At 47.7% G+C, this 21,812-nt stretch overlaps 2 protein-coding genes across 2 annotated transcripts; one reads left to right on the top strand and one right to left on the bottom strand.

Moving 5' to 3' along the window:
• Positions 1–542: 542 nt before the first annotated feature.
• On the bottom strand, positions 543–7,454 carry OAZ3 (ornithine decarboxylase antizyme 3; the record flags this gene model as incomplete). Its single annotated transcript, XM_080984363.1, is given in 6 exon segments — positions 543–807; positions 1,752–1,837; positions 3,038–3,213; positions 5,875–5,949; positions 5,951–6,011; positions 7,435–7,454. Coding segments are annotated over 6 exon segments (627 nt in total). The 3' UTR covers positions 543–598.
• Positions 7,455–10,753: 3,299 nt separating this feature from the next.
• MRPL9 (mitochondrial ribosomal protein L9) lies at positions 10,754–21,486 on the top strand. The gene is made up of 7 exons (XM_080986119.1): positions 10,754–10,924; positions 14,437–14,596; positions 15,363–15,487; positions 16,724–16,774; positions 18,574–18,675; positions 19,869–19,952; positions 21,042–21,486. The coding sequence occupies exons 1-7, from the start codon at positions 10,832–10,834 to the stop codon at positions 21,159–21,161; spliced, it is 735 nt and encodes a 244-aa protein (XP_080842245.1). The 5' UTR covers positions 10,754–10,831; the 3' UTR covers positions 21,162–21,486.
• Positions 21,487–21,812: the final 326 nt, after the last annotated feature.

Genomic DNA, 21,812 nt, shown 5'->3' on the forward strand with positions numbered 1-21,812 from the left:
CCCTAAACAGGGCTGCCTTCAGATGTCTTCTAAAAGTCTGGTAGTTGTTGTTCTCTTTGACATCTGGTGGGAGGGCGTTCCACAGGGAGGGTGCCACCACTGAGAAGGCCCTCTGCCTGGTTCCCTGTAACTCCGCTTCTTGCAGTGAGGGAACCGCCAGAAGGCCCTCGGCCCTGGACCTCAACTGACCCTCCTCATACAGATGTGGTACCATGACCAGAGGAACAAAGGACAGCTGTTCCGTCTTAACATAACAGGGATTTACGAGATGGGGAGGGGGAAGAGGGAGACCCAAACCACGCTTGGCATTAGCTGACTTAGGAACTAGTCGCTGGTTGGGGGCCCTGCAGGAAAGTAAACGGTGTTTCCGTGCGTTGCTCCGGTTCGCCAGGAGCGGCTTAGTCATGCTGGCCACATGACCCGGAAGCTGTACGCCGGCTCTCTTGGCCAGTAAAGTGAGATGAGCGCCGCAACCCCAGAGTCGGCCACGACTGGACCTAATGGTCAGGGGTCCCTTTACCTTTAAACAAAGAAACAAACAGGTGAGCTGTGGTGCCAGTTTAATGCCACCCTCTGGGGGAATCGGTGACCTGCTCATTCAGGGAGCCTGTCCGCCAAGAACAGCCCCATCCTGCCTCCCAAATGGGTCTGGTTTCAGGGTCCTCCACTTCTCATCCTCCGCCGCTTGGCAAAGTTCTCGTTCCACAGGGTAAGCCATGAAGATGACGTCCTCCCAGGGAGGAAGGGAAGGGTGATCCGGCCGCAGGAGCGTGAAACCCAAGAAGCCAAAGGCTCGTAGCAAGTCTCCTTCGAGCGAGGGGAGAAAAAGAAGAGGATTAGGAAACCAGGGGCAAGAATAGCTTTCCTCATCTTTCCTCTGGTTTATCCCATTTATCCGCATGTTTGTCAAGCCATAAAAATGCAGTGTATATACGCGCTTCCCTTAAGAGCAGTAGAAACATCAATCGGTGCTGGCTGGTAAAAAGAAAACTGCATGGCAGAGCCCTGTCAGATTAACAGGCATCGAAAGCAAGGCAGGGATTATTCCTGCCCAACCTCTAGTGGCAAGGAGTTCCGCAGGGCACAGACCCACAAGGAGTGGAAAGGAGTTCTGCAGGGGCACAGAGCTGACTGAACCTCAAGAGGTGCGCGAGCAACCTCTGAAAGCGCCCCGCCAGAAGATCGTGGCGGAGCGTAAAGGATCAGGCAGTGTTTGGACACAAAGCTGTTACAGGGATTTGTGAATGAACATAACTGGTCCAGTAGCAAACTGGTTTCACTCTGCCTTCCACCTCACACTCTAAAGAAAGGTAGATTCCGGCCCTATCTGGAGAGGCCGTTGGGCATTGAACCTGGGACCCCCTTGGAGTAAAGTAAAGGTTCCAGTCCTCATGGTTCTGAAAAAAACGTGGCTTTGAATCGGAACATAGGAAGCTGCCTTAGAGTGAGCCAGACCACTAGTCCAGCTAAGTCTGTCTTCACTGACCGGCAGCATCTCTGCGGTTTCAGGCAAGGTTCTCTCTTGGACCTACCTGGTGACCGAATTGGATGACGCTCGACCAAAATGTTCTGGCCCTTTTTAATGCTTTTTTAGGGTGGTTTTTTTCTGGCCTAATAAAAGCCCAAATTTGGAATTGGGATTCCCCCCCCCCCTTTGCCCTTTTCTATATCATTTCCAGATTTCTGGCATGTGGAATTCAGGACCCAAAACCCAGATTCTGTTAGCAAGGGGAATCTTTTTCTTTCCTTACCCCTGTCCCGTCGAGTCTTGTGGAAGTTAACAAGCACCTGGTCTGCCTCTGTATTTTCTTCCACGTATTCCAGCGTTGCAGTCAGGCTAGGAGCAGAAACAGCCACAGGGTCCACATTGAGTGTTTATTATTACTAAGGGTGCTGTTCTCTCAGTAAGGTGTTCAGGTTATATGTGACCCGTACCACTAAAATGTGGGTGAGAGCTCCCATGAGTGAATTCCTCCAAAAAATTCCCTGGACCTAGAAAACCAGACTGTCACAGAAAAGCCTATTCTTCTCCTTGACATGCTAGATTTCTACACACAGGGAAAGGTGTGTGTGTTTTTGCCCCCATTTTAAATTGGAGGTCCAGCCATAAGCGCCCCAGTCTGACCCCACTCCCTTTGCATGCACCCCACAATCATTTACGGAGCCAAAGCATAGTGCCAAGTTTGCTAGCGGTTCAATCGGCCATTTTGGGAGGTGGAAATCTATTGATGTTAGCTGCAGCAAAAAAATGCAGCGCAAGGAGCTCTTGTTGAAGATACTGTATTTTTCGCTCTATAAGATGCACCAGACCACAAGACTCACCTAGTTTTTGGAGGAGGAAAACAAGAAAAAAAATATTCTGAATCTCAGAAGCCAGAACAGCAAGAGGGATCGCTGCGCAGTGAAAGCAGCAATCCCTCTTGCTGTTCTGGCTTCTGGGATAGCTGCGCAGCCTGCATTCGCTCCATAAGACGCACACACATTTCCCCTTACTTTTTAGGAGGGAAAAAGTGAGTCTTATAGAGCAAAAAATACAGCACTCTATTCCATTTCCTCCCTCCCTCTGGCTCTTCCATTACACATACAAACATTAGTACCCCATTATCACTGAGCATGCTCAGAACACTCTGGGCTGTTTCCGAAGTTCCACCCCAACCCATCAACTATTTTCCTACTTCTGTAAATCTTAGGTTCCCACAGTCAGGTGCGGGCGACAGCACCAAGAGCATCTCTGCCCATAAATAAATCCTCAGTGCCTTGGGTTTGGGCTTGGGTTTGAGTTCCATTGGTTCTGAACTATTGCCTCCCTCTCTTTGCTTCTAATATTTCCCCCCACGAGAGCTGGGGTGGGGGTGAGCGGTGGTCTCTAAATTGCTGGAAAAACGCTGGGCTGTTTCCAACATTAGTCCTACTCAGAGCAGACATCTTGAAAAAGAACGGGCACGGCCAACGTAGGGACATTCAGTGGGTCTACTCCGCGCGCAGTGACAAAGCCACCCACTTCTGACACCCAGTTGCAGCGGAGAACCGCTCTCACCTTTCGCGGCTGTTGCAGTCCAGGGCAAGGTGAGGCGTGTCGAGGAAGACCGTGCGTGCCTGGAGGAGGCCGTGCCAGTGGCTGACCCCCTGGCTGCCGCGGGCAAAATGGAAGTCCAACTGAACCGGCTGGTCGGGACGTTGGCGCTCGCCGGCGAAAACAGTGAGATTCCCAGCCTGGGCAGTTATTGGGTGAAACGTTTGCAACTACTGGTTAGAAAACACCTTAGCAGAATCCCCCTTCTTTCAGGTGAAGAGTGCCAGTGATTGATTGATTGATTGATTTGCTAAAATGCCTCCATCCCTGCGCAAGAGGGAGATGTCAGCTGGTTTGCACAAGTGCTGAGTTATGGCAACATTTCGTTAGAAAATTGTAGACTTTGGAAGGAGACCCCAGAGGGTATATATCGCCCAATCCCATGCAATATATTTAAACCAGTCGAAGGAAGGAAACTAGCAAAACAATGAGTCCACAACCTTTCCCCCCCCCCCCAACTCAGTTTGTGAAATCAACACTCTTTGGAGAGACCTGCTGGCGACTCCTTTGAAGCTGAAAGTATCTATTTGCAAAGCATCTTTAATCCAATATCCGCTGAGGGATGATATTCCCACCCAACTACTGAGATGGTTTCAGACTATTTAGTTGAGATTTTTTCAAAGTCTCATTTAAAACTACTTAATGGTGGCTACTGAGTCTTTTATATAATAATAATAATAATAATAATAATAAATTTTATTTATATCCCGCCCTCCCCAGCCGAAGCCGGGCTCAGGGCGGCTAACAACAATCAAATAATCAAAAAATCAAATAATCACACAATCTAAAAATATTTCATTATAAAATTAATTAAATCAAATTGATGGCAACCAATTAAGCAAAGTTCTGTGCAGGTTGCCAGAGGAGGGAGTCAGGCTGCGCCCTGATCAAAGGCCTGGCGGAACAACTCTGTCTTGCAGGCCCTGCGGAAAGATGTCAAGTCCCGCAGGGCCCTAGTCTCTTGTGACAGAGCATTCCACCAGATTGGAGCCGCAGCCGAGAAGGCCCTGGCTCTAGTTGAGGCCAGCCTAACCTCTCTGAGGCCTGGGACCTTGAGGATGTTATTATTTGCAGACCGTAGGTTTCTCTGTGGGGCATACCAGGAGAGGCGGTCCCGTAGGTACGAGGGTCCTAGGCCGTATAGGGCTTTAAAGGTTAAAACCAGCACCTTAAACCTGATCCTGTACTCCACCGGGAGCCAGTGCAGCTGGTATAGTACCGGATGAATGTGATCTCGCAGCGAAGACCCCATAAGGAGTCTCGCCGCGGCATTCTGCACCCGCTGGAGTTTCTGGGTCAGTCTCAAGGGCAGCCCCACGTAGAGCGAGTTACAATAATCCAGTCTGGAGGTGACCGTCGCATGGATCACAGTGGCTAGGTCAGGGCGAGAGAGATGTTTTATATGTGTTCAATAGGTCTGTATTGCAAATATTTTATGTGATTTTTATTGTCTAAATTGTGTCAGTAAAGGCTGAATGAATATTCTCCCCGGAGAAATCTGCCTTGTGTTGAGCCAGACCATGAGTCCATCAAACCCAGTGTTGTCTACACGAACTGGCAGCAGCTGTTCAGGACTTCAGGCAGAGGATATTTCCCTGAGGTTGGACGGTAGGGGCAAACTGTGTATGCTATCTTCAGCTCCTTGGAGAAAAAAGGTGGGGTAGATATATAATGGGGGGGGGAGCCCTGTTGTCAAATTTCAGATTGTAAGCTCATTGGGGCTGGGACCCTTTCTGTGCACTTTTGTACAGCATCGTGCAAGCAGATGGTGGTCTATTATAACACAAAGGGCGGCAAATATGTTCCAGCAGCCTTAAGGGTTTTCAAGGCAGAATCCATTTCCCAACTCCTGTACGCCGCAAATGTCTGGCATAATGGGGACCAGCCTAAGCTAGATGCCTTTCAGGCAAAATTTCTCCGATCTCTGCTGCAGGTACCCACCTGTGTCCCCAACTCCATACTTCTGTTAGAAGCTGGCGAATGCCCAATTTCAATTAAAGCGTGGTGGGCTGGCCTAAAACATTGGCTCAGGATTTCAGTGTTTGATCTAGGGAAGGGTTTGTACCAACACCTGACCAATGAGGAGTTTGTCAGCAAATGGCAGAAAACCATGGCTAGAAAAGCTACCTCTATTGGTCTGTCACCCCCCCCACCTCTATTACCTGGGTTATGAAGGTGCCATAAAGACGTTAAAGCAAAGATTATGGGATAATGCACACAGTGACTTGCGATCTCGATCACACGCAGTCTGTAGTCCACTGGCAGTAGGAGTACAATATGGGCATGTCTTTAAGTTAACACCTTACATTAAAAACCTGACAGTACCAAATTATTGAACGTTATTCACCAAAGCCAGACTAAACGCTTTTCCTTCTGCAGTGTTGGATGGCAGGTTGAGAGGAGTTCCCTACCAGGACAGACTTTGCTCGCGTGCTCAAGACATCAATTCCATAAAGCATATTTTGCTGCACTGTGCGAAGTATGAGCAAGCCAGGGCTGAACTGATATTACCTTTGCTGGTACCTTTCTCGGGAAAATCGGAGGCTCACTATGTCAGGTTCCTATTGGAAGACTGGACAAACACTAGAACACTAGCAGTGGTAAAGTTTTTATTGGTGGTTGCAAGAACCAATGATCCCTATCTTTTGAACAAAATGCTTGTTTAACCTGGAGGTAGGCTGTCTGAATTGTGCATTGCTTTGTAAGGATTTGTTGGGTCCCTGGATCGTAATAAAATTTCTAATAATAATAATTACTGATCCGATGCAAGGCCGGAAAGGCCCGAGGCAGAAGAAGCCTACCTTATATACCTCTTTAAGGCTCGCTTGGTCTCCTTCGAGGCTCCTTCTCCTGTCTGGGCAGCCGCCCACGAACTCAGGAACACTGCGGGCAGTAGCGGGGCCGGATACTCAAGCTCTCACGTTGGGTAAGGGTTGAGCTGTGCCGCAGAACGGAGACAAGGAAATAGACGGCATGGATAAGCCCGGGAAGCAGGTTCTGAAATCGGCAAGTGCTTTGAACACAAGGGGCTGGAAACTTGACATTTGGCCCCATAATTCTGAATAATAATGTGTAAAGTATAATGGCTCAATTCACACTGAAATGAAAAATGCCCGAAGGCTTTAACATGGGAGATTTTCCTCTGAGCTTCTCAGTGGGTTGGAAATTAACTGTTACTGTTATCTGGTAGTTCTGACAATGTGTTTAACTTTAGATCACATGGGAAGTATTGGGTTGCAAATCAACTCTTCTTGAAAGGGAGATGCCTTTACAGCGGTACCTCTGGATGCGAACGGGATCCATTCCAGAGCCCTGTTTGCATCCTGAGTAAAACATAAGACGTGACTGCGAGTGTGCAAATCGTGTTTTGCAGCTTCCGCGCATGCGCGTGACGTCATTTTGAGCGTCTGCGCATGCACGAGTGGCGAAACCCAGAAGTAATGCACTACGTTACTTCCGGGTTGCCGTGGAGCGTAACTTGAAAACGCTCAACCTCAAGCACATCTAACCCGAGGTATGACTGTAGTCTTTTGATCCCAGCCGGAGTGGAAGCAAGTTGCGATAAGGAAGCTCTCCAGGAGCCCGCAGTCTCGGGCTGGAATGGGGGACAGACAAGAGTTTTGATCTCAATCCTGTTCAAAGTTATTTTTAAGAAGTTGAGCCTGTGCTAGCCACGCTCAAGATAAGTTCATGGAATTATCTGGATGTATCTCTGATGTTTTTGTTCTGTTTTGAAGAAAGTTTTGCAAGTAAAGCTCAAATCAAACCTATGGGTCTGGTCAACAAGGAGTCAGTTTGTATGCTTCCAATTGCTGTGCAATATTAATATCTGCAGTATAATGGGCTGACTTAAATAGGGAAATAGGAAGCAAGCGGATTGAAGCGGAGTCAGACCATTGGTCCATCTTGCTCAATATTGTCTACACAGGTTGGCAGCAGCGTAACAGCATTTCAGAGAGGAGTCTCCTCCAGCCCTACCTGGAAATGGTGGGGGCACTGAACCTGGGACCTTCTGCTTGCAAGGCAGATGCTCTACCACTGAGATTTAAAAATGAAGCAAGATCCTAGTCCTCTTCATTCTGAAAACATGTCTCTGACACAGCTCTGCCTGGAGATGCCAGGCCTTGAACCCGAGGCCTTCTGTATGACAAGCAGCTGTGCCACCACTGAACTATGGTGCTTCTTCATCTCCAGGCAGCTGTCCCAACAAAATCTGGGGGTCCAAAAGTTCCCAGTCCTGGGATAGGGGACATGCAGCCGCTCCCATAGTCTCTGATCCTTGGCCGTACGCGCTATATGTGCCTAGCAATATATGGGTGGCACGTCCTCCAAGGTGGCACCCATGCGTAGCCACCTCTTACCTCTTGCCACTGGGCGTCATTTTCCGCCGATATCTAAGGCGGCGCTTGCTGATGGCGCAGAAAGAGGGGCTGGAGAATGATAGCGGATAAAGGCAGTTCCGTATCCCCCCCTTCTTGGTCCAAGAAAGGGTGTTTGTGGGTGCCCGGTTCCGCCGCGTTTTGCTGGGCAGTGCCTCCCGGCCCCGGGCAAAGTGGGTCCTAGGTGGCAGGGCCCCCGCCTTAAGTACCCGAGGGACCCCTATTGTGACCTGCGTGAGCTTCTGCCCCATGGCAACTGGGCTGTGTCACAAGCATCATTGTGAGGCCACGCCCCCTCCTGGCCACACCCAGGCGAAGCTCCTCCCACTCCTGGGTACCACAGCATCCTCTCCCTCCTAAGGACACCTGGCTCTGGGTCTGCACCAAATGGGATGCATTTAAAGCACATCCAACACACACATATCCGGCACACGGCTTCCCCAGGAGGCTCATGGGAGCTGTAGTTTCCCTCGCTCGCAGAATCCCTGGCAAACTACCGTTCCCAGCATTCCTTGGGGGATGCCATGTGTTTGAAATGTGCATGGGTGTGCTTTAAATCTATGGTTCGGGGCTGCCCATAGTATTGTCCACACTGACTGGCAGCTGCTCTCCAGGGTTTCAGGCAGGGGTCTAAGAGATGCTGGAGACCAACCCTGGGACCTTCTGCATTAATAATAATAATAATAATAATAATAATAATAATAATTTATTTATATCCCGCCCTCCCCAGCCGAAGCGGCTAACAACATTAAAATGGTACAACATTCTAAAATCATTTCATTTTTTTCTATGCATTTCTTTAAAAAAAACAGTGAATTATCTTCAGGGGCGCACTCTGCACACGCTCAGAGGCACGTTGCTCTTCCTTTTTGAAGAGCCTCTGTTCTGTGGGGGTTGTTGGTGAGAGAAAGACACAGCGTGCTTGTTCTGGGTCACTTTGTCCTTACGACTTTTTAAATAAATTTAAAAATCACCTTTATGCTGTACTTGCAGAAAGGAAAGGAGAAACACACTCGGTGCATGCTCAGAGGCCATTGAGAGCACCCTGCTAATTTGGAGGATGAAATTAATGGACTGTGCAGAACTGGACAAACTAACAGGAAGGATTCGAAATCGGCGGGACCAGAGATTCACAGGAGACTGGAGTAAATTTACGGATTATTTGAAAAGTATTTGTGAAGATCAGACGATGTTTGTAGGTTTGCAAGAAGTTTTGTGAGGAGTATTATTGGAACTATTGCAAAAATGGATAAGGGGGAGGATGATTAGTTAAGAAATTTAAAGGTAAAATAAAGTTAAGAAATGCATAAGAAGTGATTAAAACGGTGGATCATCAGAGGTGCTGATGGAAGTCCAAAAAGATTATATAAGTGATAAAGTTTTGTGGTACGTATTATAATTTATATGTTAAAATCAATAAAAAGTATTATAAAAAGAAGAGAGCACACTGCTAATTTGTGACTTTTGTGACGTCCTGCTCCACCAACGTGGACGGATGCAGTCCAGACTTTGGGATGCATCAAACAGCGCCCCCCCCCCCAACATCCTGCCCCCCACCCACTCCCCGTTTCAAGCAAGAGCTGCTATCCTAAGGACTAGAATCTTGTGTTCTTATCGCTTGCTAGCCTGCCTGGAGCCCAGAGCCCAAGAGCAAAGCTTTCAGCTGCAGTCATGAGGACTAGGATCTTGTTTCCCAGTATTTGGAGCCGGCCCACAGCCCAGAGCCACTGGTCCAGCCTATTCAAAGCAAGGGAGGGCACATCAACCGACCCCATTACTACCAGGCTTCTCTGCTGGGCACCTCTGTCCAACGGATCAGGTCCATCTCCAGCCCCGCCGTCTCCAGCCTGCGGGCGCTGCACCGCGTAGCCCGACCGCACCAGCTCTGCACCGACGTCAATGTCCTGAAATCGGAAGAGGAAAGAGGGGCTCACAGTTGGTGCGAAGGACCCAGTTCCCCACCTCTGAACAAACTCAATCCTCCTTGCCCGTTAAATAGGGCGCTAGCGAACCTGGGCTGTACATCCATATTGGGCCGAGATTTTTAGTTATTGTAAGATCTTCACAGGGATGCGGGTGGCGCTGTGGGTTAAACCACAGAGCCTAGGACTTGCCGATCTGAAGGTCGGCGGTTCGAATCCCCGTGACGGGGTGAGCTCCCGTTGCTCGGTCCCTGCTCCTGCCAACCTAGCAGTTCGAAAGCACATCAAAGTGCAAGTAGATAAATAGGTACCGCTCCGGCGGGAAGGTAAATGGCGTTTCCGTGCGCTGCTCTGGTTCGCCAGAAGCAGCTTAGTCATGCTGTCCACACGACCCAGAAGCTCTCTGCAGACAAACCTGCCTGGCGCCCAGAGCCCAACAGCAAAGCTTTCGGCTGCAATCATGAGGACTAGGATCTTGTTTCCCAGTATTTGGAGCCGGCCCACAGCCCAGAGCCACTGGTCCAGCCTATTCAAACCAAGGGAGATCATTACCCCATTACTCACCAGGCTTCCGCACTGCGCCCCAGTTGCTGCCCCCTTTGCCCATCCTGCCCAACCACACCAGCGTCGAGGGCGTCAATAAATAAATTTAATGATGATCATGGTGGCACTAGAAATATGAATAATAATAATATTAATAAATTTTATTTATACCCCGCCCTCCCCAGCCAAGACCGGGTGGCTAACACCAGGTATGAAAACAATGGATTAAGACATTGACTTCCAAGACATTGAATGTCTTGTTGTTGGTTGTTGTTGTTTTAGTGTTTATAATCTTAACTTGTAAAATATGGATTTGTTTGTTTGTTTTGTTTTGGGGGGTTTTTTTGTTTAGTTTTCGAATGTTGATTTTTGTGTGTTGTGTAGTTATTTTTTGATATCTTTCGTGTTGTTGTTGTTGTGTGGAAAATACTAATAAAATTCATTTAAAAATTGGATTAAAATACAATTTAAGATTAAAACACAACATTAAGATGCAGCCTCATTTCAGCAGAAACTGAAATCAAAAACTTTCTGGGGATAACAACTAGTGAATGTAAATCGATTACTCCGCCTTAACCCTTGGCGGGTTGCAGCAAAGGACTCCTCTTCGCAAAAAAATAATAATAATTTTTGCACTCTGCGTATGCTCAGTGGCACTCTTGACATGCTTTTATTTGGGGGGGAGGTGGGTTTTTGCTACCGTGTCAAGATAGGCAAGAGAGAGAGAAAAAGGAGTAAATAAATCCTGAGGGAAGAAAGCGTGCCGGTTGTGTGTCCCCCCCCCCCGCCACGCCGGCTCCTCCCTCCCGCTCTGCCCGCCCCGCGGTCGACCCACCCCGGCGGGCGGAGCCAGGCGAGGCCGAGGCTTCTCCGGGGCCTGCGCGAGGCGAGGCGCGTGAGGGGAGTTCTGGGCGATGCTGGCGGCGGCGGCGAGGGGCCTGATCCTGGCAGGGGCCTCCCTGGGGGTCCCGCTCGTATGTAGGGGGCTTCGCCTCTCGGCCCCCCTGGTGAGGAAGGAGGGGGTGAAATGTATGGGGGGGGGTGGGGGGTCTTTGGGGAGAAAGATTTTAAAATATTCGATTTGGGGAGAAATATAGGGGGTGGGGGGTCTTTGGGGAGACTGCTAAGGGGGCAGGAATGTGATGCCTATCTAAATGGAGGCCTTTAAAACGAGGCTCTTTTTTGTGGGGGACGGAGGTTGGGGGTCATTTCAGAGTCGCTTTGGGGGCCCCTCCGAAAGAGAGAAATATTTTAAAATATTAGATTTGGGGAGAAATATAGGGGGTGGGGGGGTCTTTGGGGAGACTGCTAAGGGGGCGAGAAGAGAGAAATATTTTAAAATATTCGATTTGGGGAGAAATATAGGGGGTGGGGGGGTCTTTGGGGAGACTGCTAAGGGGGCGAGAAGAGAGAAATATTTTAAAATATTCGATTTGGGGAGAAATATAGGGGGTGGGGGGTCTTTGGGGAGACTGCTAAGGGGGCGAGAAGAGAGAAATATTTTAAAATATTAGATTTGGGGAGAAATATAGGGGGTGGGGGGGTCTTTGGGGAGACTGCTAAGGGGGCAGGAATGTGATGCCTATCTAAATGGAGGCTCTTTTTGGGGGACACGGAGGTTGGGGGTCATTTCAGAGAAATTACAGGGCGGGGGGGTGTCTCCGGGGGTCGCTTTTTGGGGAGTCTCTTTTTTTAAAAAAATACATTTTTATTAATTTTAAGATACAAATTATAAAGCATACCACACTGATTATTACAAATGCAATCTTATTGGACTTCCATCAGCACCTCTGATGATCTTCCGTCTTAACCACTTCTTTACGCATTACTTAATTTTATATTGTCTTTACCTCTCTTTAACATATCATCTCCCCTTCTTCGTTTTTACAATATTTCCAACATTACTCCTCACAGAACTTCTTGCAAACCTACAAACGTCGTCTGATCACCACAAATACTTTTCATATAATTCGTAAATTTACTCCAGTCTTCGGTGAATTTCTGGTTCCTCCGGTTTCGCATCCTTCCTGTTAGTTTCTCTAATTCTGTATAGTCCATTAACTTCATCCTCCGCTTTTTGGGGAGTCTCAGGGGGCAGGTGTGGGGCTGCATTAATCTGCATTTAAATCTATGCCTTTGCTGCCTCTATGCCTATATATTATTATTATTATTATTATTATTATTATTATTATATTTATTTATACCCCGCCCATCTGGCTGAGTTTCTTGGGGGGGGGGAGATAGTAGACACAAAATATAGGAGGCAGCCTATTATTAATAATAATAATAATAATAACAACAACAATAATATTAATTTATACCCTGCCCATCTGGCTGAGTTTCTTTTGTGGGGGGGGGGGAGGTAGTAGACACAAAATATAGGGGGCAGTGCAGATGGAGAGGGGGCCCTGGGATTTCTTTTTTGGGGGGGTGGGAGCTGAGAGAGACTGTAAAAGGGGGCATTCAATGTACTCTGTGCATTTATGTCTTTACAGTCCAGGTATGTCTGCGCTGCTTTCCGATTTCCCAGGGGGTGTAAGTTTAGACAAAGGAGATGGGGGAGAGCAAAGATATTTTGGGGGGGGGTCCTCCTGGGTTGCTTTTGGCGCACAAGATAAGCACGTGTTTTGCTATGTGTTTAAATCTAGGCAAATGCTGCCTTTAAGAGTAGACTCTTCTTTCGGTTAGGGGATGCGAGAGAAAATGCAGAAGGGAGAATGCAGTTGGGGGGCTCTGGAGTGGGGTGACTAGGGGGAAATTCAGAGAGACTGCAAGGTGGGAACAGTGTCCGGGAAGTGTGCATCTCTCTCTCTCATTCAGATATATATATATATATATATATACACACACACACACACACACACACACACACACAGTCACACCTTGGGTTGAATGTGCTTCGGATTGAGCGTGTTTGAGTTGCGCTCCGCGGCAACCCGGAAGTAACGGAGCATGTTACTTCCGGGTTTTGCCGCTTGCGCATGCGCTGACGCTCAAAATGACGTCACGTGCATGCGCAGAAGCGGCGAAAAGCAATGAGTGCATGCGCAGATGTGCCGTCGCTAGTTACATTTGCTTCTAGATGTGAACGGGGCTACGGAACGGATCCCATTCATATTTAGAGGTACCATTGTGTGTGTGTATACACACACACATACAGTGGTACCTTGGGTTACATACGCTTCAGGTTACAGACTCCGCTAACCCAGAAATAGTACCTCAGGTTAAGAACTTTGCTTCAGGATGAGAACAGAAATCGTGCTCCGGCAACGCAGCGGCAGCAGGAGGCCCCATTAGCTAAAGTGGTGCTTCAGGTTAAGAACAGTTTCAGGTTAAGAACGGACCTCCGGAATGAATTAAGTACTTAACCCGAGGTACCACTGTATATGTATATGCATATGCATATGCATACGTATGTATATGTATATGTGTGTGCGTCCTCAGTGCTTTTCTTCTAAAAAAATGTTTAGGGGTACTCTCATTTCTCCTCAAGAAAATCACCATTTTATAGTTCAAATCAGGGAAAATAAATACAGTAAATGGACAAAAGTACAGAGGTTCACAAAATGTTTAGGGGTATGCATCCCCCACAGGAAAAAAGCACTGTATATATTTAAATATATGTCCATGCTACCTTTCAGAATAGAGCTACAGCCCTTTGAAAATAAAGCAAGTTTCCAGTCCTCATCATTCTGGCTATCCGGGGTTCCAGGCAAGGGGACATTCCCAGATGTACCTGGAGATGCCGAGGATTGAAGCTGGAACCTTCCACGTGCATTCAGATCCTGTCCCATTGAGAGAGGGCCCTTCCCTCCCCCCCCAAAAAATTGCTCAGTGACAGAGCATGTGCTTTGCATGCAGGAAATCCTGGGTTCGATTCCTGACATCTCCAGGTGCTTGTGGGAGAGCTGCTGCCAGCCAGTGCAGGCAGTCCTGAGCTAGATGGACCAAAGGATCAGGCTTTGAAAAAAAATCAGGAGAGAATTAGAGGTCTTTACAAATTATATGAAGGAAGTTGGTTCCCAAAATTATGATTGGCTTAGCCTAGGCTAAATATTTCACAGGTAAACAAATTGCCTATTCACAAAGTAAGAAATGATTACAGACAACCAAATTATGAGATTAGAGAACCTGTATAGTGGTTGAAGGAAGTAAACCTTTTTTCTTTTCTTCTTGTATATGTTTATTATTTTTATTTTATTTTTCCACTTTATATTTCTGGAATTTTTGTATGGTTTTGGGTTTTTTTGTATTTTTGGAATTTTAATTTTATAATTTATGTAATTTTATTCCTTTTTGTATGTATGTAATAAGTATATAGCAAATAATTTTTTTAAAAAAAGGAACTGGCTTTCGGCTCAAGGCAGCTCCCTGTGCTTGTCTTTGAACCATGAGGACTAGAATTTTGTTTTTAGAGAGGGGGCCTCCTAACAGGGAGTGGCGAGGAGGCAGTCCGAGCGGCTGTGTCAGAGCGGAGGTGTTGGTGGCTTATCCCGAGTTCTCTGTCTCCGCTGCTCAGGAAACGTGCATTGTGGAGCGTTGGTGGAAGGTGCCTTTGAGCAAGGTGGGCCGGGAGCCTCGGATTAAGCACCGCCGGTATAAGATCTACCGCTTGGTGGAGGATACCAAACACAAGCCTAAGGAGCCTCTGGAGCTTATCCTCACCCAAACCGTGGACGGTACGTAGCTCCCCATCTTACTTGCACATCCGGTGCCGTTCTGCAGAAGATGCAGAAGCCCATGCTAATCCGAATTTACCGTATTTTTCGCTCCGTAAGACTCACCTAGTTTTTAGAGGAGCAAAACAAGAAAAAAAATATCCTGAACGAAACAGTGGATGTATGGTTTTTGTGGTGCAGGCTGTAGCCCATGGACATGCTGTATGACCTGATGGTGAATTTGGGGTGACCCAATGCAAAAATCCTGAGGATCCATGGGCTTTTACCTCCCAGGCAGCCTCCTTTATCTCTAGGCTCCCTTATCTCCCTCCCTGATCGCGTGCCGATCAGCTGGTTCCTTTCAACACCCACTTCCCTCTTTCACAAAAAAAAAAAAAAAAGCATGATCTGCTTTTCGCCTCTGGGCAATTCGGCTCCAGGGACCACGCATTTATTTCTTCATGTTCTCTAAATTGCATCTTCATCCAAACATAGATGCTAGGATAGTGCAGTTAAATATATATGCAAGTATCTTTAGTAGGGGGTCGTCCGAAACCTATTTGGAGAGCATCAGGTTAGGAACTGTTGTGATACAGACTGGAAACTTCTCTCCTGCCTTAATTTTTATTTTAAAATTGAGCTGGGATTTCCAGGAAGGAACTATACACCGGGTGTGTTTTGTAAAGGGAGCATATTCTCTCTCTCTCTGTTGCCCTGTGTTTTGGGAGAGCGCTTTAGTTCCTACCCCGCTTTGCAGGCGAAAACATTCCACGTTTCTCGTTGGCAGATGTGGGGAGCCGAGGCGACACGGTCCTGGTGCCCAAATCTTTCGGCCGCAGCCGTCTCCTCAACCAGAACAAAGCCGTTTACGCCTCTCCGGAAAACAAGAAGATATTTGAGGAGGAAAACCGGGTGAGTGCTGTAAGAACACTGGAAAACCTTGGCTGCTGGATCAGGCTGGGGGAGGGGCTCATTATAGTCCAGCATCCTGTTTTCACAGCAGCCAACCAGGTGCCCCACAAGCACAACAGCATCATCTCCTGCAGTTTCTGACAGTGACAGCAGAGCAGAGCCATTGATAGGCTTCTCCTCTATGGATTTGTCCAATTCTCTCCTGAAGCCTTCCAGGTTTGGGGCCTTTGATGCCTCTCGTGGGATTGAGCATCACAATTTAACCACACTGTGTGAAGAGATCTTTCCCTTTGCCTGGACTGAATCTCTGAAGCTCAGTGCGTTTCCGAGCACAATTCAAAGTGTTGGTGCTGACCTTTACAGCCCTAAAAGGCCTCGGTCCAGTATATCTGAAGGAGCGTCTCCACCCCCATCGTTCAGCCCGGACACTGAGGTCCAGCTCCGAGGGCCTTCTGGTGGTTCCCTCCCTGCAAGAAGTGAGGTTACAGGGAACCAGGCAGAGGGACTTCTCGGTGGTGGCGCCCACCCTATGGAATGCCCTCCCATCAGATGTCAAGGCAATAAACAACTATTTTACTTTTAAAAGACACCTGAAGGCGGCCCTGTTTAGGGAAGTTTTTAATGTCTGACAGCGCTGTATTGTTTTTGATATTTGGTTGGAGGCCGCCCAGAGTGGCCGGGAAGACCCAGCCAGATGGGCAGGGCATAAATAATTTTTTATTATTATTATTATTATTATTATTATTATTATTATTATTATCATTATCATCATCATCATCATTGGATGTCCCCAACTTCTAGTTATGATGAGAGAGTGAGAGAAACCTATTCATGTCTCTACAGCTTGCAAAAACAAAACAAAAAATGCCTATTGGCCAGAATTGTGTACAAAAAGGTGGATTTGAGGATGATTCATTCCTGCGAAGCTAACAAAATCAGTGGACATCAACATACTCTCTGTGGCAGCATCATTTAATTATTTGCTGTATGAAAAAGTGCATTGCTCTGCCCTGAATCTTCAGTTATCTGGCTTCATTGCACGGCCCCGTGCTCTCGTATTATATGCGAGGGAGAAAAGATTATCTGCTTTCTCCTGAAAGTGCATGATTTTATTTTACACCCCTCCTCAATATTGATATGGGTATGCCTGTAGCCTCGGTCCACCTGGGCTGAGTGGGACAATATGGAAGCTGTCTCGCTCGTCCTTGACTTCTCTTCTGTTTTTCTGCCCCTTAGTTACGTCAGGAAGGGAAACTGCCGAGGCTGCAGACCCACACTGGTGAAAAGGTAAACTGATCCAGATCTGCGGCGTGTGTCTAAATGCAGTTTTCCGGTAGGACAGTGCTCTAGTGGGAAACCTGAAAGCAGGAAGTGAGCACAAAAATCTAATTCTGGGAAGTGAAGTTTACTAAAACTCTTCCAAGTTCCCTACCTGGCACAACAGGGAGAACCTGGCAGTACCAGATCAATGGCAACATGTGTGGCCGAGTGCTTGCCACTTTCGTGAATGTTGCAAATCTTGTGAGAGTTCCTAAATCATGGATTCCTGGGGAGGGGTGGGACACACGCCACTTCCGTCGCCCAGCTTGCGCAGAGGGGTGAAACGCAAAGAGGGGAGGAGGGGGCTTGGGGTGCCCAAGTTCTTATGTTGGGGAAGAAACTGGAAGGGGCCACTCCCAGATTCTGCAAGTGACTGAGACTGACATGAACTTTGTGGATCTGCACTGTAAATAGTTTGCACAATGAAACCTGTAAAAGACAGGTCGGAGTCCTGCTTGGTTACTCACGAGCAACCACCCCAAGCATCTGACAGGTAGCGTTGTATATTCTCCCTTGCAGTTCTCTCTTTGGGGGGGGGGGGGCGGCAGCAGGCCATCTCTCCCTCTCCCCTCCCTGGCCAGGAAACCCCACCACGCATTTGAATATGCAGAAGCCCCATCAAATGGCACCTTCAGCTACAAGCAGGAGGACCCAACGCTATGAGGAACAGGGAAAGCGGCTTTTTACAGAGTCAAGACTGCCTGTGCACCTAGTTCAGTCTCGTCTACTCTGTTTGACAGTGGCTCTCCAGGGGTTCAGACAGTGGGGAGTCTCCCCTAGCCCTATCTAGAGTTGTTGGGGATTACGATACAATACGATACGATGTCTTTATTGTCATTGTCCCACACAGAACAATGAAATGGAAAAATCTACATAAGACATTCCAAAACCCCTAAAAACTCTGAAACCCCATCTTAAAATACAATATACTATAGAGACTCCTTATACTGCGTTTAAAACCAGAATTGCATTTGGGTAGAAACTGTTTCTCAGGCGGCTAGTCCTGGTCTTTATAACCCTGGACCTTCTTCCAGAAGGCAGAAGCTGAAAGAGATCATTTCCAGGGTGCGTACTATCCTGCATGCTATTTCTGCCGCTTTTTTATGGCACCTGGAAGCATAGATTTGATCCAAGGTGGGAAGAGTGCACCCAATTATTCTCTCCACAGTCTTTACAACCCTGGACAGCACTGTTTTTCCCCTGGCCGTGCAGCTCCCAAACCACACACACAGACCATAAGTTAATACACTCTCCACAGTACAATGATAAAATGCCATCAACAGGTCCTCTGAGAGATTGTTTTCCCGGAGGATTCTCAGAAAATATAACCTCTGCTGTGCTCTCTTCACCAGGTCTTTGCTGTTTTCTCCCCAGGTTAGGTCATCTCTCAACTCCATTCCCATTCTCCATTGAACCAGGCCCCTTCTGCTCTGTCCGCTAAGCTAAGCCTTTCCCCTGAAAGAAAAGCAGGAGTCTAGTCCTCATTGTTCTGAATGAAGGGCTGATAAATAGGAACAGAGGAAGTTGCCTTACACGAGCCAGAACACTGGCCTATCCAGCTCACCATTTACACTGATGGGCAGAAGCTCTCCAGGGGTTTGATTTTTTGGGGGGGTCTCCCCCAGCCCCAGATGCTGGGATTGAACTTGGGACCTTCTGCATGCAAAGCAGGTGTTCTGCCATAGGCGAAAGACGATCTTCCGGGTGTAGTTTTTTGGAGGGCTTCTTTTCTTAAGGCTTTCTGTTGTTCCTCTCCCGGTTTTCAGACCGTCCGGTTCCTGCGCAAGTGCACCCTGGAAGTCGGAGTGAACGACTGCGAGCAGTTTGAGCTGACCCACGAGATCGTGGCACGGCACTTCCTGAGAAACGTGAGCCCCGCCTGCGCGGCCGTTGGCGTCCTGCCTTCCTGGCGTGGGGAACAGAGGGGATCTGACACAGTCCTGGGCTGGCTGATGGGAGCCGTAGTAAAAAAAATGGCCGTCCTGGCAGGGGCTGGTGGGAATCATCGGCCAAAATGACCATGCTGCCCATTAGATTTGTTCATTAAGCACACAAGATGTAACCGGCTGTACGTTTGAAAAAATAATACGTTCTGATATTTGATTACATTTTTGTATGAGTTGCATTACTGTTTATATGTATATGGATTAAGTTTGTTTTACTTCTGCTGTGCCATATGGGTCACTTTAAGAAAGAAATTTTATATCTGTTGATTGCGAACACCTGTCACTCGAATCAATATTGGGCTTGTCCATATAACGCCACTCTGTAAAAGTTGCTGCTTACATCAGCTACTACTATGCTATAAGATGCACTGTCCTGTGATATCATATATGGTATGTATGGTTGTTGACGGTTTTTATATTATTTTTGCTGTAAAAATGTGTGAGATTACGATACTGTATTTATTTGCATTACCTAGAGTTTGTACTACTGATGAAGCCTATGACGGTGAAACAAGGCTAATATTCTGGAAATCCTTGTCTTTGTGAAAGGATTCTGTGGAACTGCAACAACCTTTCGTGTGGATTGTTGGACTCTTTGAACAGACAGGTGGAATAGACACTTTCACATATATGGACCTTATGCATAAACTGATTAGAGAATGAACTGATCCACTGGGTCTTTTTTCTTTGAACTTTGAGCTACTTCTGTTGAAATCTACAATTCAACACAATGAATAGTGCATATTATTTTTTCAAATGTACAGCCAGTTACATTATGTCTTGTGTGCTTGTTGAATGTTTCACTTAGCCAGAGGTTTGTTGTTTTGCCCATTAGATTTGTGACAGCGTTTTTCCATTTGCAAAAAAAGAAAGGCAAGGATGTTTGGGTGAGAGCCCCAATGAGTTACGGGGTGGTGGGGTTTGGCAACGGAGGGTTTTAAGAGCATATCGTTGAGTTGATCTCTTCCTGATTAGGGTGGGCTCTCGGCGGCATAGATCCTTGGGGTTGAGGGGAGAGGAGGTGTTTTCATAGGGGATGCGGAGGTCTCAGACAACGTGCCCCTGCCCCTCTTGAAGTGGGTTGCTCTGATAACGCTGTGCCCTGGTCCTTCCAGCTCGGGGTCGTGGTTCTGCCGCATACCTTGAAGCTTCCGGACGAGCCCATCACGGAATTGGGGGAATATTGGTGCGAAGTTACGGTAAGTTTGCCTCCTGTACATTGGCGCAGGTCAATGTTTGGGATATTTGTAATAGGAAAATTGTGCCCTCTTTTTCTCCAAAATGCCAGGGTAGATGATGCATGTATTGTGTAAAATACATTCGTTTGTTTCTTTGTTTATTCGGGGGGTTTTGCCCACTCTTCACCACAAGGTCCCAGCAATTTAAGAAGTACAATATGAAAGCCAGTTCAAAACAAGTTATGGGAGCAAGATTAGGGCGGATCTTAAAAAAACATATCTCAGGTATCAGAGGAAAGAGGCGTGTCTTCTGCATACAACAGAAGCTCTATATTGAAGGTGCCAGAAGAGGAAATTTCACAGGTTAGGGGGTTGCCACAGAGAAGACCCCCTCCCCAGACTGAGGCACACTCCCCAAAATTTCTGAGGGTGTTGGAACTGCCAAGAGGGACCTCTCGACTGATCCTAGCACCCGAGAGTGTCTGCGGGGTACAGGGAGATGATATTTCAAATATTTGGGGCCCAAGTCATTTAGGGCTTTCAAACTCTAAAGTGAGCACCTTGATTTGGGCCTGCAAACAAACCGGCAGCCCAGGCAGCTGTTTTAAAACGGTGGTGTCATATGAGACTTAAGATATTAATTAAGATTAAATTAGGACTAAGAGAGCTGAGTGGGGGGGTGCTCGTGTAATCTCACTGTATACAAGTTGTACAAGTGACAAGAAAGTATTTCATTTCATCTAAATGGAACCCCAGCCAGTAACGTGGGCACTGTGTTTGGGGCCTGTTGAAGTTTCTGAATTATCTCCAAGGGCAGCCCCACATAGAGCGCATGGCAGTAATTATGAAAGTTTAAGAAGTGTCCGCTGGATCAGGCCATTACTGCCTCCTGCAGGGATGATAATCCAGCCTGGATGTTAGAGTCCTGTGGCCGAGCCGTCTGCCTGAAAGGGACCGTAGCTGGCCAGCTGGCCAGGGATGGGGAAAGGCAGTCCTAGTCTCAGCAGGGAAGCTTTAACGTCCTCCCCATCTCCTCTTTCGATTGACCATCGTCTTGGCTCTGGGGGACACACCTGGGCCCCCTGTCCCACTTCTGCCCTCTTTTTGCAGGTGAACGACCTCGACACCGTCCGGGTCCCTCTTTCCGTGGTGCGGTTTGCAGAACCCAAGCCCGAAAGCTACAGGGTCTGGCTGGCTCAGCCGGAAGACGCTCCTCAGCAATATCACTGAAGTCCGCCCCACCCCAGGAGGAGAAGGGAGCAGCGGGGGCTCTCAAAACAAGCGATGGAAACTGGGGGGGCACCCAGCTTGCCTGCACAGCTCAGGAGGTCCAGGGACCTTCGTCAGATCGGGTTTGGACAAGATCTTCGTCAGATTGGTGGGAGGTTTTTTGGGAGGTGTACTCCTGTCCTAAACGTTCAAAGGCATCTCTTGACAGACGAGTTTCTCTCGAGTAAGAGGATAACACCAAGTAGAGTTCTATGATTTCTCTCCTCTCCTGAGGAGCAACAGAATGTCGAGTCTCTTACGAATAAAAACATTTCAAAATCAGAAATTCTTCCTGGTTGCAGTGAGTAAGCTCAGTCAAGATCCCCGTTCTGTGGACCGGGAGGGAGAGTCGCAGGGAGAATGGCCACTGAGGCAATCTGCGTCTCTCCTCTCTTAATGTCGGAGGGCATCTGGATAGTAAAGCACTGAAAGGGTTTTGTGATGGTGATGGAGGACTTGGCCTCCACTGATTGCCTCGGTCGCGAGGTGTGGAGACGGAAGGGAGTCACTGATCTGCCATTGGCCAAGCCTTGCTTTGACCCTGTAGGTTACAGATTTGCCTTTGGCCGTTCTTGCCCTGACGTTGCGGCAGTTGTCAATTGCCATTGGCTG

Source organism: Podarcis pityusensis (assembly GCF_964106645.2).
Source record: "Podarcis pityusensis genome assembly, chromosome: 16".
NCBI classification, from domain to species: Eukaryota; Metazoa; Chordata; class Lepidosauria; order Squamata; family Lacertidae; genus Podarcis; species Podarcis pityusensis.

What these genes read in the sequence shown, in the direction of transcription:
- MRPL9 (XM_080986119.1), top strand. Translation starts at nt 10,832, where the DNA reads ATGCTGGCGGCGGCGGCGAGGGGCCTGATCCTGGCAGGGGCCTCCCTG. An exon ending in CCTCACCCAAACCGTGGACG is followed by an intron (nt 14,597 to 15,362) that starts GTACGTAGCTCC and finishes TCTCGTTGGCAG; the next exon opens with ATGTGGGGAGCCGAGGCGAC. An exon ending in CACGGCACTTCCTGAGAAAC is followed by an intron (nt 18,676 to 19,868) that starts GTGAGCCCCGCC and finishes TGGTCCTTCCAG; the next exon opens with CTCGGGGTCGTGGTTCTGCC.